General features: G+C 41.8%; 1 protein-coding gene across 2 annotated transcripts in view; it reads right to left on the bottom strand.

Annotated features, from left to right (window-relative positions):
- Positions 1 to 779: 779 nt before the first annotated feature.
- PAH (phenylalanine hydroxylase) overlaps positions 780 to 18,202 on the bottom strand; it is a 54,643-nt gene continuing 37,220 nt past the window's right edge. For both annotated transcript variants that reach the window (XM_006769354.2, XM_006769355.2), the window contains exons 5-12: positions 14,332 to 14,399; positions 11,344 to 11,540; positions 9,288 to 9,423; positions 8,159 to 8,228; positions 4,336 to 4,392; positions 3,456 to 3,551; positions 2,780 to 2,913; positions 780 to 929 (exon numbers count right to left, since the gene is read on the bottom strand). In XM_006769354.2, the coding sequence (XP_006769417.1) occupies positions 806 to 929; positions 2,780 to 2,913; positions 3,456 to 3,551; positions 4,336 to 4,392; positions 8,159 to 8,228; positions 9,288 to 9,423; positions 11,344 to 11,540; positions 14,332 to 14,399 (882 nt within the window). In that variant the 3' untranslated portion in view covers positions 780 to 805. The remainder of the gene's footprint in view (positions 930 to 2,779; positions 2,914 to 3,455; positions 3,552 to 4,335; positions 4,393 to 8,158; positions 8,229 to 9,287; positions 9,424 to 11,343; positions 11,541 to 14,331; positions 14,400 to 18,202) is intronic.

The raw sequence follows: 18,202 nt of genomic DNA, 5'->3' as shown, positions 1-18,202 counted from the left end.
TTCTGATGGTCTTAGGCGACCCCTGTGAAAGAGTCGTTCGACCTCCAAAGGGGTTGCAACCCACAGGTTGAGAACCACTGGCTTAGGTAGTTTCAAGTTTTAGGAAGTGAGAGAGCTATTAATATAATTGGCTTCCTCTTTCCATAGACTGCTTCTCAGGAGAGGAGTTAACGGTTTTCTCCCCCGGGGAAAATCACCAGCTGTTCTGTTTCTCTTTTACATGACCACCCATTGATGCTTGCAAGAAGCTAAGCCATTGAACCTAAAAGTGTGGTTCATACAAACCTCCTGTGTCAGAACCACCTGGGACCTTATTACAAATACAAACTCCCAAACCTCATCACATATTTTGTGAATGTAGTCTGAGGCTATGACCCATGACTACTCATTTTTAACTATCACCCCAAGTGATTCTGATGCACACTAGGTTTGAGAATGCACAGTCTAAGTAGATAACTCAGCCTAGACCACTGGACTAAGAAGGCCTGATGGAGCCACTCCCACTTATGCCATGTTCTTACCAAGCTCTGAGATGCTTGGCAATCAGTGCAAGGAGGGGAATATAGCTCTCAAGAGTTGAAGAAAACACTACATTATGAGTAAAATTTAGCATGGCCCCCGTGCCTCCCCTGTACCAAGAACTATGTTAAGTTATTACTGTTCTATAGTCTTTGTAATTCTCATTCCTATTTTAATCTTCATAAGAACGTGGCAAGAAATTTAATAAATTTCTTACTGTTTCTATCATGAAGATACAAAAACACAACTCTCTATTTCTGGGAAAGAGAGTAGCCTCAAAGGTATGTTACTTACTGTTGATGGAGTCAGCCAAAATCTGAAGCTGCTGGGTATTGTCCAAGACCTCAATCCTTTGGGTGTATGGGTCATAACGAACTGAGAAGGGCCGTGGGATTGTAGCAGCGAAGTTCCTGAAACAAAAACCATAGATCTGTGTGAAGGGCATCATTTGGGGAAAAGGTAATTCTGAAAGATTTCTCAATGGCCTTTCCCTTGGCTATTAGTAACACAGAAAACACTAGACCAGGAGGTTTAGACACAAAGCTAAGAAGTGTAATGGAGTTTTAGTGAGGTCCTCTTGGGAACCCTTTGTTGTTTGTGTGTCTATGTGACTATATAAACACATGTATGCACATATTTATTTGGTTACCTACTTCCAAAAAGAACAGAGGCAGCGTACAGTAAAAACCCAGGTTACAATAAAGCCAAAATTCTCATGGATTAAATAAAATTTTTTAAAAAAGAGTAAATAGAGCCCTAACTGGTTTGGCTCAGTGGATAGTGTCTGCCTGTGGACTGAAGGGTCCCAGGTTTGATTCTGGTCAAGGGCATGTACCTTAGTTGCGGGCATATCCCAGGAGGGGGTGAACAGGAGGCAGCTGATCAATTTTTCTCTCTCATCGATGTTTCTAACTCTCTACCCTTTTCCCTTCCTCTGTAAAAAAAAATCAAATATATATATATATTAAAAAGTTAAGTAGAATCCAGCTACAGGTGTTATAGAAAAAAATAAGCTCTGAGATGGTTGGCAATCAGTGCAAGGAGGGAATACAGCTCTCAAGAGTTGAAGAAAACACTACATTATGAGTGAAATTTAGCATAGCTCTAGTGCCTCCCCTGTACCAAGAATTATGTTAAGTTCTTACTGTTCTATAATCTTTATAATTCTCACTCCTATTTTAATACTAATAAGAACTCTAGCGGGAAGGTACTATTATTTTCCCCATTTTACAGTTGAGAAAACTGAGGCTTGGAGCAGCTAAGTGTCTACCAAGGCCATACTGGCAATATATTGTGAAGCTGGGAAGACGAAGGTAGTCTGACTCTTCAGTAGGCTTGTTTCTTCTTCATTACTCCTAGGTCTGGGAGGAATGCGCATTAAGCAATGCAATTAAAAAGATATTAAAAAATGATCTATAAAATGCAAAGGTATCACAAATGATCTTTCTAAGTTGGCTCTGGTGAAAGTAGAAGCTGTCATAATGAGAAGACAATTATAAGGGAGGCTAGTAGGGCTCTCCAAGTTTATCGAGTCTGGTGGAGTATAGTAGCTGGATATCCAAGTTCCAGAGTTGGAACTCCTGGGCTCAGTCACATCCTGAGATTGGTGCATTTGCTAATTACTTGTTGAGTGCCTATTATGTGTCATGCAATGTTCTAAGGGCTGGGGGAAGAGTAGAAAACAGAAATGATAAAATGTCTATCCTCATGGATCTTACATCCTACAATATAGTAAACATTAATAAGTAGAAAACAGAAAAATAAGTCATAGAAGGGGGTAAGTAGTGCTGGGGTAGAGCTGAGTAGTGATTTTTAAAAAGTTGGTTAGAGAAAGACGCACAAAGAAGGTTAAATGTGGGTAAAGATGTGAAGGAGATCAGGGAGTGAGTTCTGCAGGTGTCTAGGAGAATAAAGTGAACATAGGTTATAAGATTTCAAGGACTGATTTGGTGGAGGGACTTCTGTGTCTACTCTGCACACAAAAGGGTTCAATCTATGGATTTGGTGGCTGTACTGAACAAGGATCAGATGGCTAGGTAGTCTGGAGGGATTGGCATGTGAGGACAATAGCTATGAAATAGGGTTTCATGAAGGAACCCCTCCCCACCATGGGAAATGACAAGGGTGGGAGGCTCTATCTGCTGCACACTATTGCTGTGGGCACTGTAGTCCCCTCCTGACCAACCACCCACAGATCAGTGGCACCAGAGCCAGTAAGGAGGTCCCAAGAGCTGCTGACCTGCCTTAGTTGCCACCTCACCTTACTTTCTCTTTGGCATCATTAAAACTCTCAGCCACGTAATACAGGGGCTGGAACTCTGTGATCGTGTACTCCTGGATGGCTGTCTTCTCCAGCTCCAGCGGGAGGAGCATGGGCTTGTCCGACAAACAGTACTGCAAACACCAAGTGGAAAAATTTCACAGTTAAATCAGGGCCAATGGTCCCTGCTGCATCCCACAGGCCATTTGGGTGCCTTCTCCCATCTCACCTGGATTCCTTCCACACATCCCAGCCCAAATGAAGTAAACTGAATTATTTTGCATCTGCTATATTCTACCCTTTATAGCTCATCTAAAACCTACAGTCAAGATAGAAAGCAGTAATGCACTGCAACCATTTTCAAATAAGGTGATCAACAGATGAGGGAGCCAACCATATTTTCTGGCACATGTTTTCATACATCTGTATGCACAGTCAAACCTTAGAATCAGGAGTCCCCTCTATCCTGGAGACCTGTGAACTTACAGTTCGATTAACACCCACACTCATGATCAGATCTTAACTGCTAAGGCAGCAATCTCTTAAGGTTAATCCCCTGGGTTGAATCACAAAATGAATGTCAATGGGGTTTCCGTAACACCAAAAAAAAAAAAAAAGAATGGTCAGCTATTTCCACCACTTTCAAATCTACTGTTAGTTCCTGTTAGAGTCATACCTGTAATTCACCAAAGGATGACAGGAGCCCAGCGCCATATGCCTTTATGGAGTCCCCTTGTTTGCAGAGCCCAAACTCCACAGTAAACCAGTAAATCTGGAATGGAAAGTCAAGTTGAGAGCACACCCAAAGGAGGTAAAGACAGTAGATGCCCCACAATCAAGGACAGGACTGCCCACGTGAGAGTTCGTGCAGGTTTGTTCTCTGAATCAGCATGACCTGAGGTCACCTCTCTGTCTCTTGTGTCTCACCCTAACCAATCATCTGTTGAATCAAGAGTTGGCTGAATGCAAGGTGAGACAGGAAGCAGTGACAGTGGGGGAGAGTATTGAGGGTGCCCTCAAAGTATACTCCTAACAAATTGTTCTCTCTAGAACAGGAACTCCTCCACCACTTTTGCTTTCTTCTTCATGGAATCAACTAGAGTGAGATGTTCCCTTTATGTTGTTTAAACTTACCAAGCAATCCCATCAGGCTCAGCAGTGGGAGGCAGGAGATTGGAGGGTGATAGAATCAATGAAGGGCCATCCCCTCATCTGTGCTAAACTTGGAATTTCTGAATGACTCCCCTATCAATCATTGCTTCCATATACACACATACTTTATGCTGGAGAAATCTCAAGGGCAATTATTACAGCTTATTGATATTTTCAAGGCACTCTGTTTAGAATCACATGTAAACATCTGCATGCGGCTGATTTCAAAATCCAACCACTAAGGAGAAATCCAAGTGAAAAAGTATACTTGTGCAAATGTAATGCAGTGCATTCTGATTTTCTTCCCAAGTGGCCTGACTTTCAGGGGAAGATCAAAGCTTCAGAGACCTGAGGGCTGTAACCCATAACACTCCCACTACCCACCACAGAAAGACAGAATTTACCGTGGCAAGTTTCTCGATGTACTCATCAGGTGCACCCAAAGAGGCAAGGCCAATTTCCTGTAATTATGAAAAAAACAGAGTCATTGGCATGACAGGGTCTGCCTATTTTCAACCTTTATCCTCAGTTAAAGATAAAGGTACTTGATCACAGAAGGTGATGGTTGGCTAGATGTCTTCAGAAGAGCTCAGAAAGACCCTAATTGTTCTGTCAAGTCTTCCTTAACCACACATCATAGAATCACAGATCTCTAGAGTGGGGGAAACTGTTCCCTAGCTGGTCAATCACCTGTTGAATCAAGAATTGGCTGAATGAAAGTGTTGGCTTGATTCAACATGTGTATTTTTTTACAGATGAGAAAACTATGGCACAGAAAAGGAAGATGGTATGCTCAAGGTTACACAGCACTTTGTGTCTAAAGCTTCATCTCTTGTTTCCAATTTAGTAATTATTATTCTACAGCAGAACTGGAACATTTCTGGGGTACTAGATAAGTCTTAATTATACACCCTGAAGAAACCACAGAAGTGCTTGACATCCATCCAGGTATATATAGTTGGAGAGTCTGAAATGTCATGAACCACTTCTCATCACAGCTTCAACTGTGAAATTTCTCTAGCTGTATTTTTGTCTCTCTTGCAGCATTTGCTTCAGTCTGCCTTGTATCAATGTGTGTGTGTGTGTGTGTGTGTGTGTGTGTGTGTGTGTGTGTGTGTGTTTGTCTTCCCTACTGTATGCAAAAACATTGTGTTCTTCTGGAAACATACAAAATTGATAAATATCCTTTATCTCATGGTTTTTACTTTTGAGTAGGTAATTCAGTTGGTTTGAGAAATAGAGAGGGGCCAGTGTGCTTAAAGCAGAGTGAGAGGATGGGGGGAGTGACAGATGATATCAAACAGGAATCTGGAGCCCCATCATGTAGAACCTTTTTGGTTATTTGGGGCTTAAGATTGTCCTCTCAGTGAAATGGAGAGAAATTACAGGGTTTTGAGCAGAGAAGTGGCAAGATCTGATTTATGTCTTCAAAGATTTGCTCTGGCTTCTCTGTGAGAATAGACTGTAGAGGGTTAAGGGTAGAGGAGGGGAGACCAGTTACGAGGCTACTGCAGTAACCAGGGTGAGGAATGCTAGTGGCTAACACCAGGTTGTAGCAGTGAATATGATGGGAAATGACAAGATTCTACATATATTTTGAAAGTAAGCCCCTAGAATTTTCTGAAAGATATGGTTGTAGGTATGTAAAAAAGAAAAGTCAATGATGTCCCCCAAGTGCTTTTAGTTTGAGAAACTGGAAGGATGGAGTTGCCATGAACTAATATAGGGGGCTGTGGGTGAAGAAGGTTTGAAAAGGAAGATAAAGAATTCAGTTTTGGACAGGATGAATAAAGATGTCTATTAGACATCCAAGTGGAGATATTGAATAGGTGGTTGGATATGTAAGTCTAAGTTTTAGGATTAAAGTCTGGGTGGAGATATAAATGTGTTTATCATCAGGTTAGAGCTTGTATTTAAAGCCATGAAATTGGGTGATATAACCAAGAAATTAACATAGATAGAGAGAAGGACTAAGAATTGGGCCCATAATGAAGCAAGAAGTTACATGGTCTTCATCCCTGTATTCCTGTCTAGGCCAAATGCAGCACCTGGCCCAGATTACATACTGAGAAAACATTGTCCAGTTAGAATGAACCAAATCTAGATACTGGCTTAGCCTGGATCTACTCTCTTGCCCCTTCCTCATCTCTGTTCCAGACATGCCACAGTTCTAAGTCTATCAGGAGCCATTGATAAATCCAAGATCAAAATGGCACCCTATTCTAGTTGTCACCAGTCTTTGTGAACCTAGAGATTGCCTAGCACAAGGGGTCCCAAGATATCCCTGTGTTCCTGCCGCAAGCTGATCCACACTTGCTGCTTGACACAGTCGCTGCAGGGAAGAAACATCTGCACAGCTTATGTTTCAAGGGACCTGGAGTATATGGCATATGTTTGCTCCCCCTCTTAACGCTATGTGTTTTAAACAGGACCACCTCCCCAAGAAAGGTTGTTTCCCCAGGTGAGGATTTTTCAACCTGGCTAGAGAACCTTGCTATGCTGATCAACCAAACGCTGTCTCCATGTCATTCCTTCTTTACCGACTCCGTCCACACCTTTGGGAACCCCTGGACCTGCTGGGGCTGGACCCCAACATGTTCCATCCCCATCCCATCTTTTACTCTAGCAGAAAGCAAGTCCTTCCTTTAGATAAAAAAGGGATGTGCTCAGGGAAGCTTCAGAATGGTTCTCTGCCTTAGGACTGTCCTGGTCAAAGTTGAAACTGTGTGACACTCATGGCCCAGAGCTTCCAACTCTCTCTTTTAAAAAAATTTAAGTTCTTTATTGTTTAATATATTACATAAGTCTCCTTTTCCCCCATTGACCTCTCCCAGGCCACCCCTAACCCACAGCACATGCCCTCCCTCCTTCCCCCTACCCCCGGTCTGTGTCCATTGGTTTTACTCATATGAATGCATATAAGACCTTTGGTTGATTTCTTATCCCCTCACCCCCCACCTTCCCGCATAGGTTGGACAGTCTACTCAGGTAATTGTCCGCTTCTCTGTGGAGCTCCCCAAAATGGAAATGGCTTAAGGGTATTACTTAGCCTCCCTAATAGCTTCTGATGGTGAGAACAAAAAGTTCTATTCTGATAAGAAAACTTATTTATCTTTGGCCATAGCAACAATCCCAATTTTAAAGCTTCCAAAACAAGCAGTGGCACTGGGCAGCAAGAACCACACTTCTGAAAGTCAGCCTATCAGCAGTAACTTCAGTCCAGTGGTAACGCTTCCACAGTTAAGGTTCAACCAATCCTTAAGCCCTTTTTAATGTCCAACAATCTCTGAATCCACATTTCCCAGAACCCTACATAAAAGCAAGTTTTCATTGTTTGGGGAAGTCTGTGTCTTACAAGTATAGTTTTTCCTTATTTAGCAAGTAATTAATTCAGCTTTTTTTGTTTGTTCATTTGTTTCATATATTAAGTGGTAGCCTCTTCCTTCAACAGTAGAATGTTTATTTCTTCCAGCTGCTTATAAAATTCACACACAATCCCATTACTCTGAAATTCATGCTTGGTCCAGCATTTATTCACGGGTCATTCCATTTGATCCTGTGTGTGTGTGTGTGTGTGTGTGTGTGTGTGTGTGTGGCAGGAGGGCTTTTTATTGATACACATTTGAAGAACAGGGTGGCCTCTCAAGACAACTTTTCAGGTCACACAGGTGATTGGTGTCTTGGTAGGGCCTATGCATGCATTGTCATTCAACAATCTCATGATCCAATGATGGTTCTAGGCCACCTCTCAAAGCCTGGAGAGCATTAGTAGGATTCTTTCACTGATCCCCAAAACATTTTTTGAACATGGTCACCACTGTTATAGATTAATCAAGATCTAGCCTGCTATTTTGATAATAGTGAAAAAACATTAGGCTTATTATTTTTTGCCAACTCTGAGTAGGGCTACTGGCATTAGATTCTTGGCAAATGTCATCTTACTTAATGAAAACATATACCACATGACTGCTTGACAAGGTAAAGTCATTTCTACATGGGAACCAGAGAGGTTTTTCATGGATGAAAGGCTAATATACCACCCCTGGTAGGACAAGTGAGATTAGAAAATTCAACAATTTAATTCAGAGGATGAGGGATTCACAAATCAAATTTTGTGGTCTCTAGAATGGATATCTCCATAGGATCATACACCCATCTCAGGTGGTAGCACAGAACTGCACCTTCCAGAGACATGAGGCTAGAAGGCTAAAGATATGCATTCCTCACCTGGGAAAACTGGGCAAAACTTCGATCTGAAAACAAGGGCACATGTCCCAACAGCTCATGGCAGATGTCACTAAAAGAGAGAACACAGAGTTTGGGGGTGAATAAGGGTTACAAGCAAGCCCGACTCAGTCTTACTACATAAGGAATGGGTGGGAAGAAAGGAAGTAATTACTTTAGGCTTATGCCCTCACTTCCAATAATAAGTGGCATACAAACCTTGGGATCAGGTGAGACAGAGTACAAGAGAAAAGGAAGAGGGGAAAGAAAAGTAAGGAACAGGGCAGGACACCGCAGCCAGGGGGTCTTAGGTGTATGCCCAGTGGGGTGAGGAAGAGCCAATATTTCTGTTGGCATTCCCCCAGACACCTGAATGAGCTGTGGATCATGAACACTTCCCATCCCAAGTCCTCACCTTGGCATTGACATTGCTGGGCAGATACAATGTGATCAGTTATTCTCCACAGGAAATAAAAAATAATTTTTACCAAAACTGTTCCTCTCTTATTCTAGAGTGGGCAGCAGTTAGTCAAGAAAGAAAACTTACATTGATTTAACATTATGTGCCAGGTCCATTAAGAATGTGTCTTTTCTGATTTATAATAATAAACTTTGTAGGCAGGGAAAGACCATTTTGGGTGTCCTGCTGACTTTTTGTATAAATTGCTTAAGTTCTAGCTGCCTAAGGAGATAGCTAAATGCAAAAGTAAGAAGCATAGTAGCCAGCCATTCTCTACTTTCAGTCAAAACACAATCTAGGCAGAGAAAGCTTAGAATCATGTAGTCATGTATTTAGGAGGTGTTGAGATAGCTTGCCATCTCTTTTCCTGTTCCCATTTGGAACTTTATAGCTCTGACTCCTACAATCCCTTTGGAATTTGAATGTGACCTCTCATTCCCATTGTCAGGGAAGGTCTGAATCTTTGGTTCAAAAGATCTCCATATCTCCAATTAGCATGGTCTATTTGAACAGAGAAAATCCCCAGAAGCGATGAGTTTTTCTCTTAGCATCAAACAATCCAGGCACCTTGTTCTATGGATGAGTCCACAAATAAACCAAAACTCATTCCTGGATTAGAGAGAGGTGGCATACACTGTTGCTGGCAACTGGTGGAGGGGGGATAATACTTACGGTTCAGGTGTATACATGGGCTTGGACCCATGTCTGATGTACTGGGTGCAGTGGAAGACTCGGAAGGCCAGGCCACCCAGGAAATCCCGAGAGGAAAGCAGGCCAGCCACAGGTCGGAGGCGGAAGCCAGTGCAACCTAGGAATCAAGAGAGAAAGAAAACTCAAAGCCCATCACAGCAGACCCAGAGGGCTCTGAAGACTTTTAGGTAGGGAAGCAATATACCCTGCTGTCCAGGAGATGGGTGCTGATGCCAGATAGACTTATCATCTTCAAATATCTACCCCAATACTTTCTAGCTGGGTGATATGGGCCAAATAAGTTCAAGTCTCTGAGACTCAGTTTCCTCACCTGTAACATGTGGATAAATACTTCTTAGGATCATTCTGAAAATCAAAAGAGCTAACAAAGTACAGTGGGGCCTTGACTTACGAGTTTAATTCGTTCCGTGACAGAGCTCGTAACTCAAATTACTCATATGTCAAATCATAAAGTGAACGAGTGAGACACGTAATGCTGGGCTGATGTTGTGGCATTCACTGTGTCATTCACTGCGCCAACTAGCGGTGGGGTATCTGAAGCTGGCTCGTAACCCAAATTTTAGCTCTCAACTCAAAGCAAAAAATTGGCAGAGAGACGGCTCGTATCTTGAAAAACTCGTTAGTCAGGACACTTGTAAGTCAAGGCCCCACTTCACTTTCACAGAGCCTAGCACTTTGGAAACATCCAATAAATTTACCTTCTATTATTATTTGTTAGGTTTAAATGCTTATTCCCTACTCCTTGTCTTTCCAGAGTACAGATAAAATTTTCACAGCACTTCCCAGGGAGGAAAAGGATGAAAGGAGCACTCTGGTTTCTCTATCGCACCTCACACAGTCCACCCTACGAAGACCAGTGACTTCCCTGATTCGAGCCTTTGGGAAGAGGAATGAATATTCTCAATTTCACACTTTCTTCCCTTTCTCTCTTGACTGTTGGTCCATAGAGGAGCACACTCTGGTCTGCTCTTGGCCATGGAATGGACTACACACTGTGCCAATGAATTGGAAAGGAAGTCCATGGTGGCTACACATCTCTACCACATTCTCTAAGTAGCTTTTATTAGTAATAAAGGTGACATTTTGTTCTCCATCTCTTTGGTTCCTCTATTTTCTTCTCAATTTGTTTCAGACTTAGGAGGAGAATAATAACAGTGGGCATCATTATAATAATAGCTAATGCTATACATTACATACTATATGTCAGACACTGTTCTAAGTACTTTGTACATACTAACTAATCCTCACAATTCCCCTATGAGGTAGATGTTTTTACTATCCCCACTTTACAAATGGGGAAGTAGGTGTTTACTATGGGTTAGTTGATTGTTTTAGTTTGGTTTTGCTGACTTAACACCACCTCCTGGCAAAAAGGAAAACCCTTATCTCCTTGGAAGTGATGTCACCCCAAAGATGTGGTTCCCCACTAAGATACCGAGTCCAAGTTAGCCAAATGCACTGAGCATCTACTGTATATGTATCACTATGCTGGTGATTTCGCATGCAGCATCTTATTTCATTCTCACAACTGCCCTCTGAGAAAGGCTAACATGCTGACACAGACTCCATTGGACAGATGACAAAAGTGAGGTAGGTTCACCCAACTAGAGAAAGTCCAAAGCAAGATTCATACCAGATGGGTGTATAGACTTGGAGTTCAGGCTTTCTTAGCACTGCCACAAATAATACATTTCTTACACACAGGCACACTGCTGCCATCTCATAACATAGCAGAGCTGCAAGGAAAACCATGACTGGGCAACCTGGGCCTTGAGTATGAAAAAAACAACGTTTCATGGGCCTTGATAGGCAAAACCCATGCCTTGTGCCTTTTAACGAGGGAAGCGATGAGAGTACATTGACAGCGGAGGCTGGAAGTGAGGCAGAGCTCAGCAGTGACATTCCATTTTTCCTGGGAGAATCAACCTGCATGCATTGCCATCGGCACACTCACACTGGCCTCCATTTATTGCCCTCCCCTCCTGTCCCTTTACCTTTGACCCTGATGTGCACTTACTCTGCAGAAACTGAGACACCTCCTCCAGCTGGGGAATGTTATCTTCACGGAAGCCACAATACTTTTCCAGAAGTGGGAAGATGTGGTTGTGCTCATAGCAAGCGTGGGTTTTATACAAGGACTTCAGGGTCTTGAACACCGTGCCCCAGGTTTTCTTTTCCTCCTCCGTGTATTCCACTCGAGGAATGGGTTGCCCACTAGAACACAGGCATGAGATATTTGTCTCTGGCAGGGCAGGTGCATGAAGGAGCGTTAGCAGAGGTGCCACCACCTGAACTCCAGTGGATTATGTAAGTTATTTGAAAGAGGAAAATTCCACTTCTCGATGTAGGAAACATTCAACTGAATTGGTTAAGCAATGATACAAGGTCTCACCTCATCAACTGCCCCAATGATTTGCAGTCACATTGGGAAATCACTTGGCCTTTCTGCTCTCTTATTTCTCCAATTGTTTACGTAAGGTGGAAATTCACTTACCTTCAGGGGCCAGGCAGGTAATGTAAATATATAAAGTAACAGATACAGGCAATAGGAGGGTGGGGTTGGGACAACTGAAGAATGCATCCTCTTTCTAAACAATGGCATCCAAGTTCAATTAAAGCACCAGAGTTCAATTAAAGTTTTGTATTATGTCAAATAAAGCAATTGTGGGCTAAAGTGGATTGAATATATGCACCATGAGTTTAAGACCCTTGTTTAGTGGGCATGCACTTGCTGGATTTGATATTTGGGTCCCTGGGAAGTTCCAGAGGTATTTAAATGCATGCTAGGTACAGGATCTGCTTATCTAGCATCTTCTGCTATGACATAACAGAACTACAGGGAGCTTGTGGGCCCTGCCCTGTAGATCCTGAATCAGTGGGGAGGGAGGGCCCAGACATCCAGATTCCTATAAGTTCTCAGATGACATGCTATAGTTCAAGAGTCATTAGTTTGAATAGTCCTTTTGAAAACTATCTAAGAATGAGCTGTGTTATGAATAGTGAAATAAAAGAAAACCAAAGAAAGCCTGATTTTGAAGACCTGTGACTGTTCTGTGGGCTGTAGGCCTGTTTCCTAACAGGATACACAGTGTCTGGGAAAGGCAAGACTGTTTATCTCAGAATAATGGCTCATCATCAGGCTCCAAACTAGGTCACTCTTGCCTTTTCAGAAGTGTAGCTCACAGGAAAGCACTGCTATGGACTACAGGTGGGCAGGGATCAGGGGGCAGAGACAGATTTTTGCTTAAGTATTAAAAGCAAGACAAGCTCAGAGGGTTCTGTAATGGCCAGCAGTGATTGTGGAAAGGACATCAGGTGGACCCCCACCTAAGGCTACACCATTATCTCAGGGCTAAGTGCTGATGAAGGGAAATAACAGGTTTTTGAAACAAACAGAGTTGGGTTCAATACTTGGCTGCACCAGTTCATAGCTAAATGGCCTTGGGCAATTTAGTAAACCTCTCTGAGCCTGTGCAGCTATTACATGGGCTATTTGGAGACACATTTTATCAACTGATCACTATACTGGGACTATGATTCATGGTGCCTAAGTTTGATCCCCATGTGGAACAATTATTGAGAAGGCGCTAGAGACCCAAATGTGGGGGCTGTTGGAATGGAGGGTGGCAGAAGCCAAGGAAGGGGGCCAAAGTTGAGTCCTGAAAGATGTTACAATTTCTGGGGTGGGAGGAATTAGCCAGAGGAGACTGAGAAGAAACCTCAGAAAGGGAGGAGAGAAACCAGCAGAAAGTGAAATCTATGGAGAAGTACAGTCTCCTGACTCTGAGAGTCCCCAGACACCCATGTGAGTGCCTGAGAATGACTTTGGAGCTAAACAAGCCTAAGTTCAAAATCAGAGCATGCCACCTGCTAATATATGACTTTGGCAAGTTACTTGTTTCAAGCTGTAGTTTTTCCATCAGGAAAATGGGGAGTCACTATAAAGATTAAATGAAATAATGTGCATAAAGCATTTAGCAAAGCCCCAGGCAGAGCAGGGAGATAACACAGGTAAATGAGACCTATTCTTACTGATCAGCTAAAGAAGGACTCCTGTCAATATCAGATTTGCTGGTGTCCACCTGACCATATTGGGGCAAAGGTAAGGACAGGAGAGAGAGATCATGTTCTGCGATTCCTGCTTGCCACCAGCCAAAACCCACATGTGCTGGGCCAAGGTCAGTACGGTTCTGGATCTCTCTATTACCAGGAGTCATTCAGAGAAGGAACCTTCCTCATTTGAAAGGTGACTTTGTCTTCTGAATACAGAGCCCTACCATCTCCTTTATCTCCCTCAAAGTTGTTAAAGAACCATTACTCAGAGTTCTGGTGAATTGCTAAGTTTCTTCTTGTAGACGCCTTTTCTCATGCCCTTAACTCAGGAATGGAGCTCAGACCTCCAGACACTGTTTCCCATGGGAACATCTGAAGTTCCTGGGGACTCACAATAGCTCACCAGTTCTCCAAATAACATATTTAATATTTGCATTTTCCTTTGGCTAAAAGAGGTCAGAAGAGGAGCATAGAATCCCAGATGGGGGAAAAAGACACTCATCTGAAAATTGCCCTTTGCAGCTGGGTCAAATGGGATGAAAGAACGCTGAGGCTGGCGCGCCTGAAACCTCAGATTCATTATTTCAGCAAAGCAGCCAACTCCTGAATGTAAATGATGCTCTTTCTCCTTCCATGTTTAATGTGGAGAATACCAGAGGCTCTTTTATTCAGCACTGAGGCCTTTTATAATTACTTCAGACATCACGGTGTAATTACACAACAAAGCCTGATAGAGAGCTGGGCCCTGGCGCAGTGGGTAATTTTGTTTTGTCTAGTAGCATTTTTTAAAACAGGTGTTATTAAAGGGGGGTCGAGCGCACACACACACACACACACACACACACATACACACACACCAGGCAGGACTCTTCATGCTGGTGTTTTCCAAACTTAGGCAAGGAAGAGGCAGTCTAGGAGTGTGCTCCTCCCCCCAAAAATCAAGCAGACTTACTGTCGGTAGTTGTAGGCTATGTCAGCAAAATACTTCCGTCTTGCTCGGTACACAGGATCTTTAAAGCCCTAGGAGAAAGGAGACACTTGGTATCTCAAAGCTTTGAATGAGAGCCTTGAGCTCCTTCCCTTGATTATACCCTTAAAATAAAGTCTCAGCTTTAAACCAAGGGTAAGCTCTCCCACTAATATGAGCGATGCATCATAAGCAATACCCTCAATTTACTGAGCCCCTGTGCCATGGGATTCCAAAGTGCAAATAGCGTACAGGTTTTAAAGAAACCTCATTCATAGCGTTTCTAACTTGTAAACTTGCTAAATTAGATCAAGCTGGTAGGATTGATATCTATGATGAAGATATACAATATCCACGAAATGTTTGACTAATGATAAGTATCTAGCATTGCCTCCTAACTTCTTGATAGAAAAACAGTACACGCTTACTGCCACTGCAATTTTAAAAAATACCATTTATTGATTACCTACTATGTGCCAGTCTGTGTTAGAAACTTATTTTATGTATAACTCTCACAACACATTTGTGAGGTACATTATTTTGAAGAGAAATCTGCACCCTCATGTTAATTGTAGCATAATTCACAATAGCCAAAAAAATGGAAACAACCTAAGGATTCATTGATGAGTGAATGAATAATATTCCATTGCCTATATGTATTTATTCAGCCATAAAACAGAAGAGAAAAACCTCCTGACAATATGGATGAACTTTGACAGCATTGTGCTAAGTGAAATAAGTCAGACAGTGAAAACAAATACTGTATGGTCTTACTTATATGTATATGATTTGAGAAATAGAGAAATCCAGATGTTTCACCCTGGAAAAGTCAAGTAAAATCACCAGACATTTTTTTCATTCCAAACCTAACTTCCAGATAAGTTAAGTAATCATTAGTTTAGAAATATTCTATGATGTGATTATTACAAAGAATAACTTGTTTTCCCTAGAGCAATGCATGGTTTTGCATCATTAATTCCTGTAGAAAAGCTAGGACTCTGAAAAATTAGAACTACCATTGAGTCTACTTCTTCTGGGAGAAAATGAGTTGATGTGATAGGAAAATTGGGCACCATGATTTTATTTCCAAGTAGCACTAACATACTCTTTCATGAAGCCATCTACTTGGCTAAAAGAAGAGCACATCTCCATACTGAGAACTCAAAATATAAATTTAATGGGTTTCAATCATTAAGGCTTGATCGTGACTGTCATCCTTACCTCTCAGTCTTATTTAACAATCAGTAGTAAATGGCTTTAAACATCCCCTAAGTATGAAGTGTAGACTTCTGCACTTTCAAGGTGCCTTGAAGAATATCTATTTCTACATTTTGATCTAGATATGAGGAAGGTGAAGCTCAGAGAACCATCTGCCCAAGAACCCTCAACTAAAGAACCAGGATCTCCACTCAAGTTTTCTGGTCCTAACCAGGCTGATGAGTAGAGGTTTGAGGGTTGAAGCTAAAAACCAGGGAGACAAGAGAAGAACATCCTTAACCCATAGATTTCCACCTCATCATGTCGCCTCCAGAAAAGGGGTGTCCAAGACAATTTATTTTCCCCTTTGGGCTCTCTATCTTTAATCTGTGATGTACTTTGTCTCTAGGTAGTTTAAATATTTTTCCATCAGTGAAAAAAAAAGCTTGAAATAAAATCATGTATCCAGTAAATGTCAACTTTGTCAGAGGGAATACATAAATATATACATGAAATGATGGAAGAAATATACCAAAGTCTAACAAATGTCATGAAAATGAGAAAAAGTAACTGTTTTAGTCTTATATAGTATTATGCTTTTGAAGTTTTCTATGGTGTGTAGGGTGTTTTTAATAGCTAGAAAAAAGTAAAATAGTAGTAAAAATCCATCTCAAATCATTATGGAGAGTGGATATATATCTCACACACAGATTCTCTCTGTGGGATGGTTTCTAACCATGGTTCTTTTTAACTCAAAGTCACTAAAAAGTTCATTATTAGCCTGCAAGGGGATCCCACTAACTAGGCTGCATGGACTTTTGCTCTCCCTATTACCAGTGAAAGGGAGCTATAACCTGGAAGTCTATCTCTCAGGGAGCTGGCCTTCCATCCTTTGGGCTGCCGGGTGACCACAGGGCCTCCACACCACATGGAATACACTCTGAATGAAGCTACAGTCGGCGATGACTAATCATCCTGTCTCAATTCAGTCTAACAGCAGCAATGTCAGAAACACTGCATGTAATTTATTTATAATCACCCTGTCTCAATTAGGCTAATAGCAGCAATTTGGGTTGCACTGCGGGTAACCAAGTATGTTTTGACAGGAAAATATATTGCTGGTGAAGAAGTGATGAGAGGAAGGGGGAAGAGGGGAGGACAGATGGAAGAAAGTACAGAGAATTCTACAGGGTGCAAAGTCTACGCACAATCACTTTTCTTATTCTCGGGATTTTTGTTTCCTGAGGGTGTTGAAGCATGTGATTTTGTTTTTCTGGGGCTTTGGGGAAAAGGGTAGCTATATGGAAAAGTTCTGAGTATCCTTCTAGACAGAGATCTTATGTCATTATTTCTTGGTAACATGGCTAAGCTTAAACCTCAGAAATGCCATCTTTAGTCACACAGGCTGGAACTAGTAACATTAATGTCCACTGTAATTGAAAAAAAAAAAGTAAAATAACTAAAGGTAAATTTTAACCTAAAAAAAAAAGTTAGACAGGCTGGGTTGAATTATTGGATTATTAACCCATTTAATCACTAGGAGAACGGCCTGGGGTTGGTCAGTTCACCTCTCACAGCCTTAGTTTCTTCATCAGTAAAATGAGACAGTTAATGGAAGCTACCTGACAGGGTGGAGTGGATTAGATCAAGTAAAATTCTGAGTATAATAGAGACACTCAAAAAATGATGCTTTGGGGCACAATGGTGGAAAAAACCCAAAGCTGAGAAATCTGGCTTTGAACATAAAAAGGATATACTCTCTGGAATTGTCACTGAGTCCATCACCCATCCTTGGGCTTCTTAAACAGCATCTATAGAATTCTTACCTTGCTATTTATTTATAGTTCATCTAGGCCAATAGTAAGAGCCTTTTTTGCATCCTATTGGTCCCAAGCCAACTGGAGGAAGGATGATACACAGGAGACAAGAGTTTCAAAGTGGCATTTTTTTAAGTATCTACCATTGCCATCCTATAGGTATGGGCCAAAGATTTGTAAGCCAAGAGACAAGGGCAGTGCGAGCATGCCCCCCACCCTTGCCCACTGTATGTTGTCAGCCATGGTCCCCACCAATAATGCCAAGAAGCCTGTTCTAGAAAGGATTTGGACACCTGGTAGCCCAGGCTGGGAAGTCATTGTTTTACTTCTCTCCTCCTCTCTTACTTTCACATTCAATAATCAATTCTTGTCCATTTTTCTTTTCAAATATCTTGAGTCTGTCCTTTTTTTACTTTATTCTCACTGCTACAACTTAATTTAGGCCTTCATCTTTCCTTGCCTGGACTACTATAACTGCTTTCTTTGTCTCCTCCCCAAAACCATCTCTCTTCACTTTAGTCCATGTAGATTTAACAAAATGCAAATCTGGTGGGGGTGCTCCCCTCATTAGAAACTTTCAATGGCTTCTCATCACTTTGGGGATACAGTCCAAAATCCTCAGCATAGTCCACAGGCCTTTATGTGATCCTGCCCTGCCTATATTTCCAACTCTGTGCAGAACTACATATTATATCTCCAAATTTGTCCAGATTGGTCTTATTTTAATTCTTTAAACACACCATGCTTTTCCTCCCCCAGAGAGGCCTTCATACATTCTGTTCCCTCTGATTGGAATACTTTTCCTCACTTTCTCAGACCAATAAGCTACTACTCACTCTTTC

The sequence above is a fragment of the Myotis davidii genome, unplaced genomic scaffold, assembly GCF_000327345.1.
Source record: "Myotis davidii unplaced genomic scaffold, ASM32734v1 scaffold120, whole genome shotgun sequence".
Lineage (NCBI taxonomy): Eukaryota > Metazoa > Chordata > Mammalia > Chiroptera > Vespertilionidae > Myotis > Myotis davidii.
Note: the sequence above shows the minus strand (reverse complement) of the source record. Positions and strands in the feature narration are given on the sequence as shown.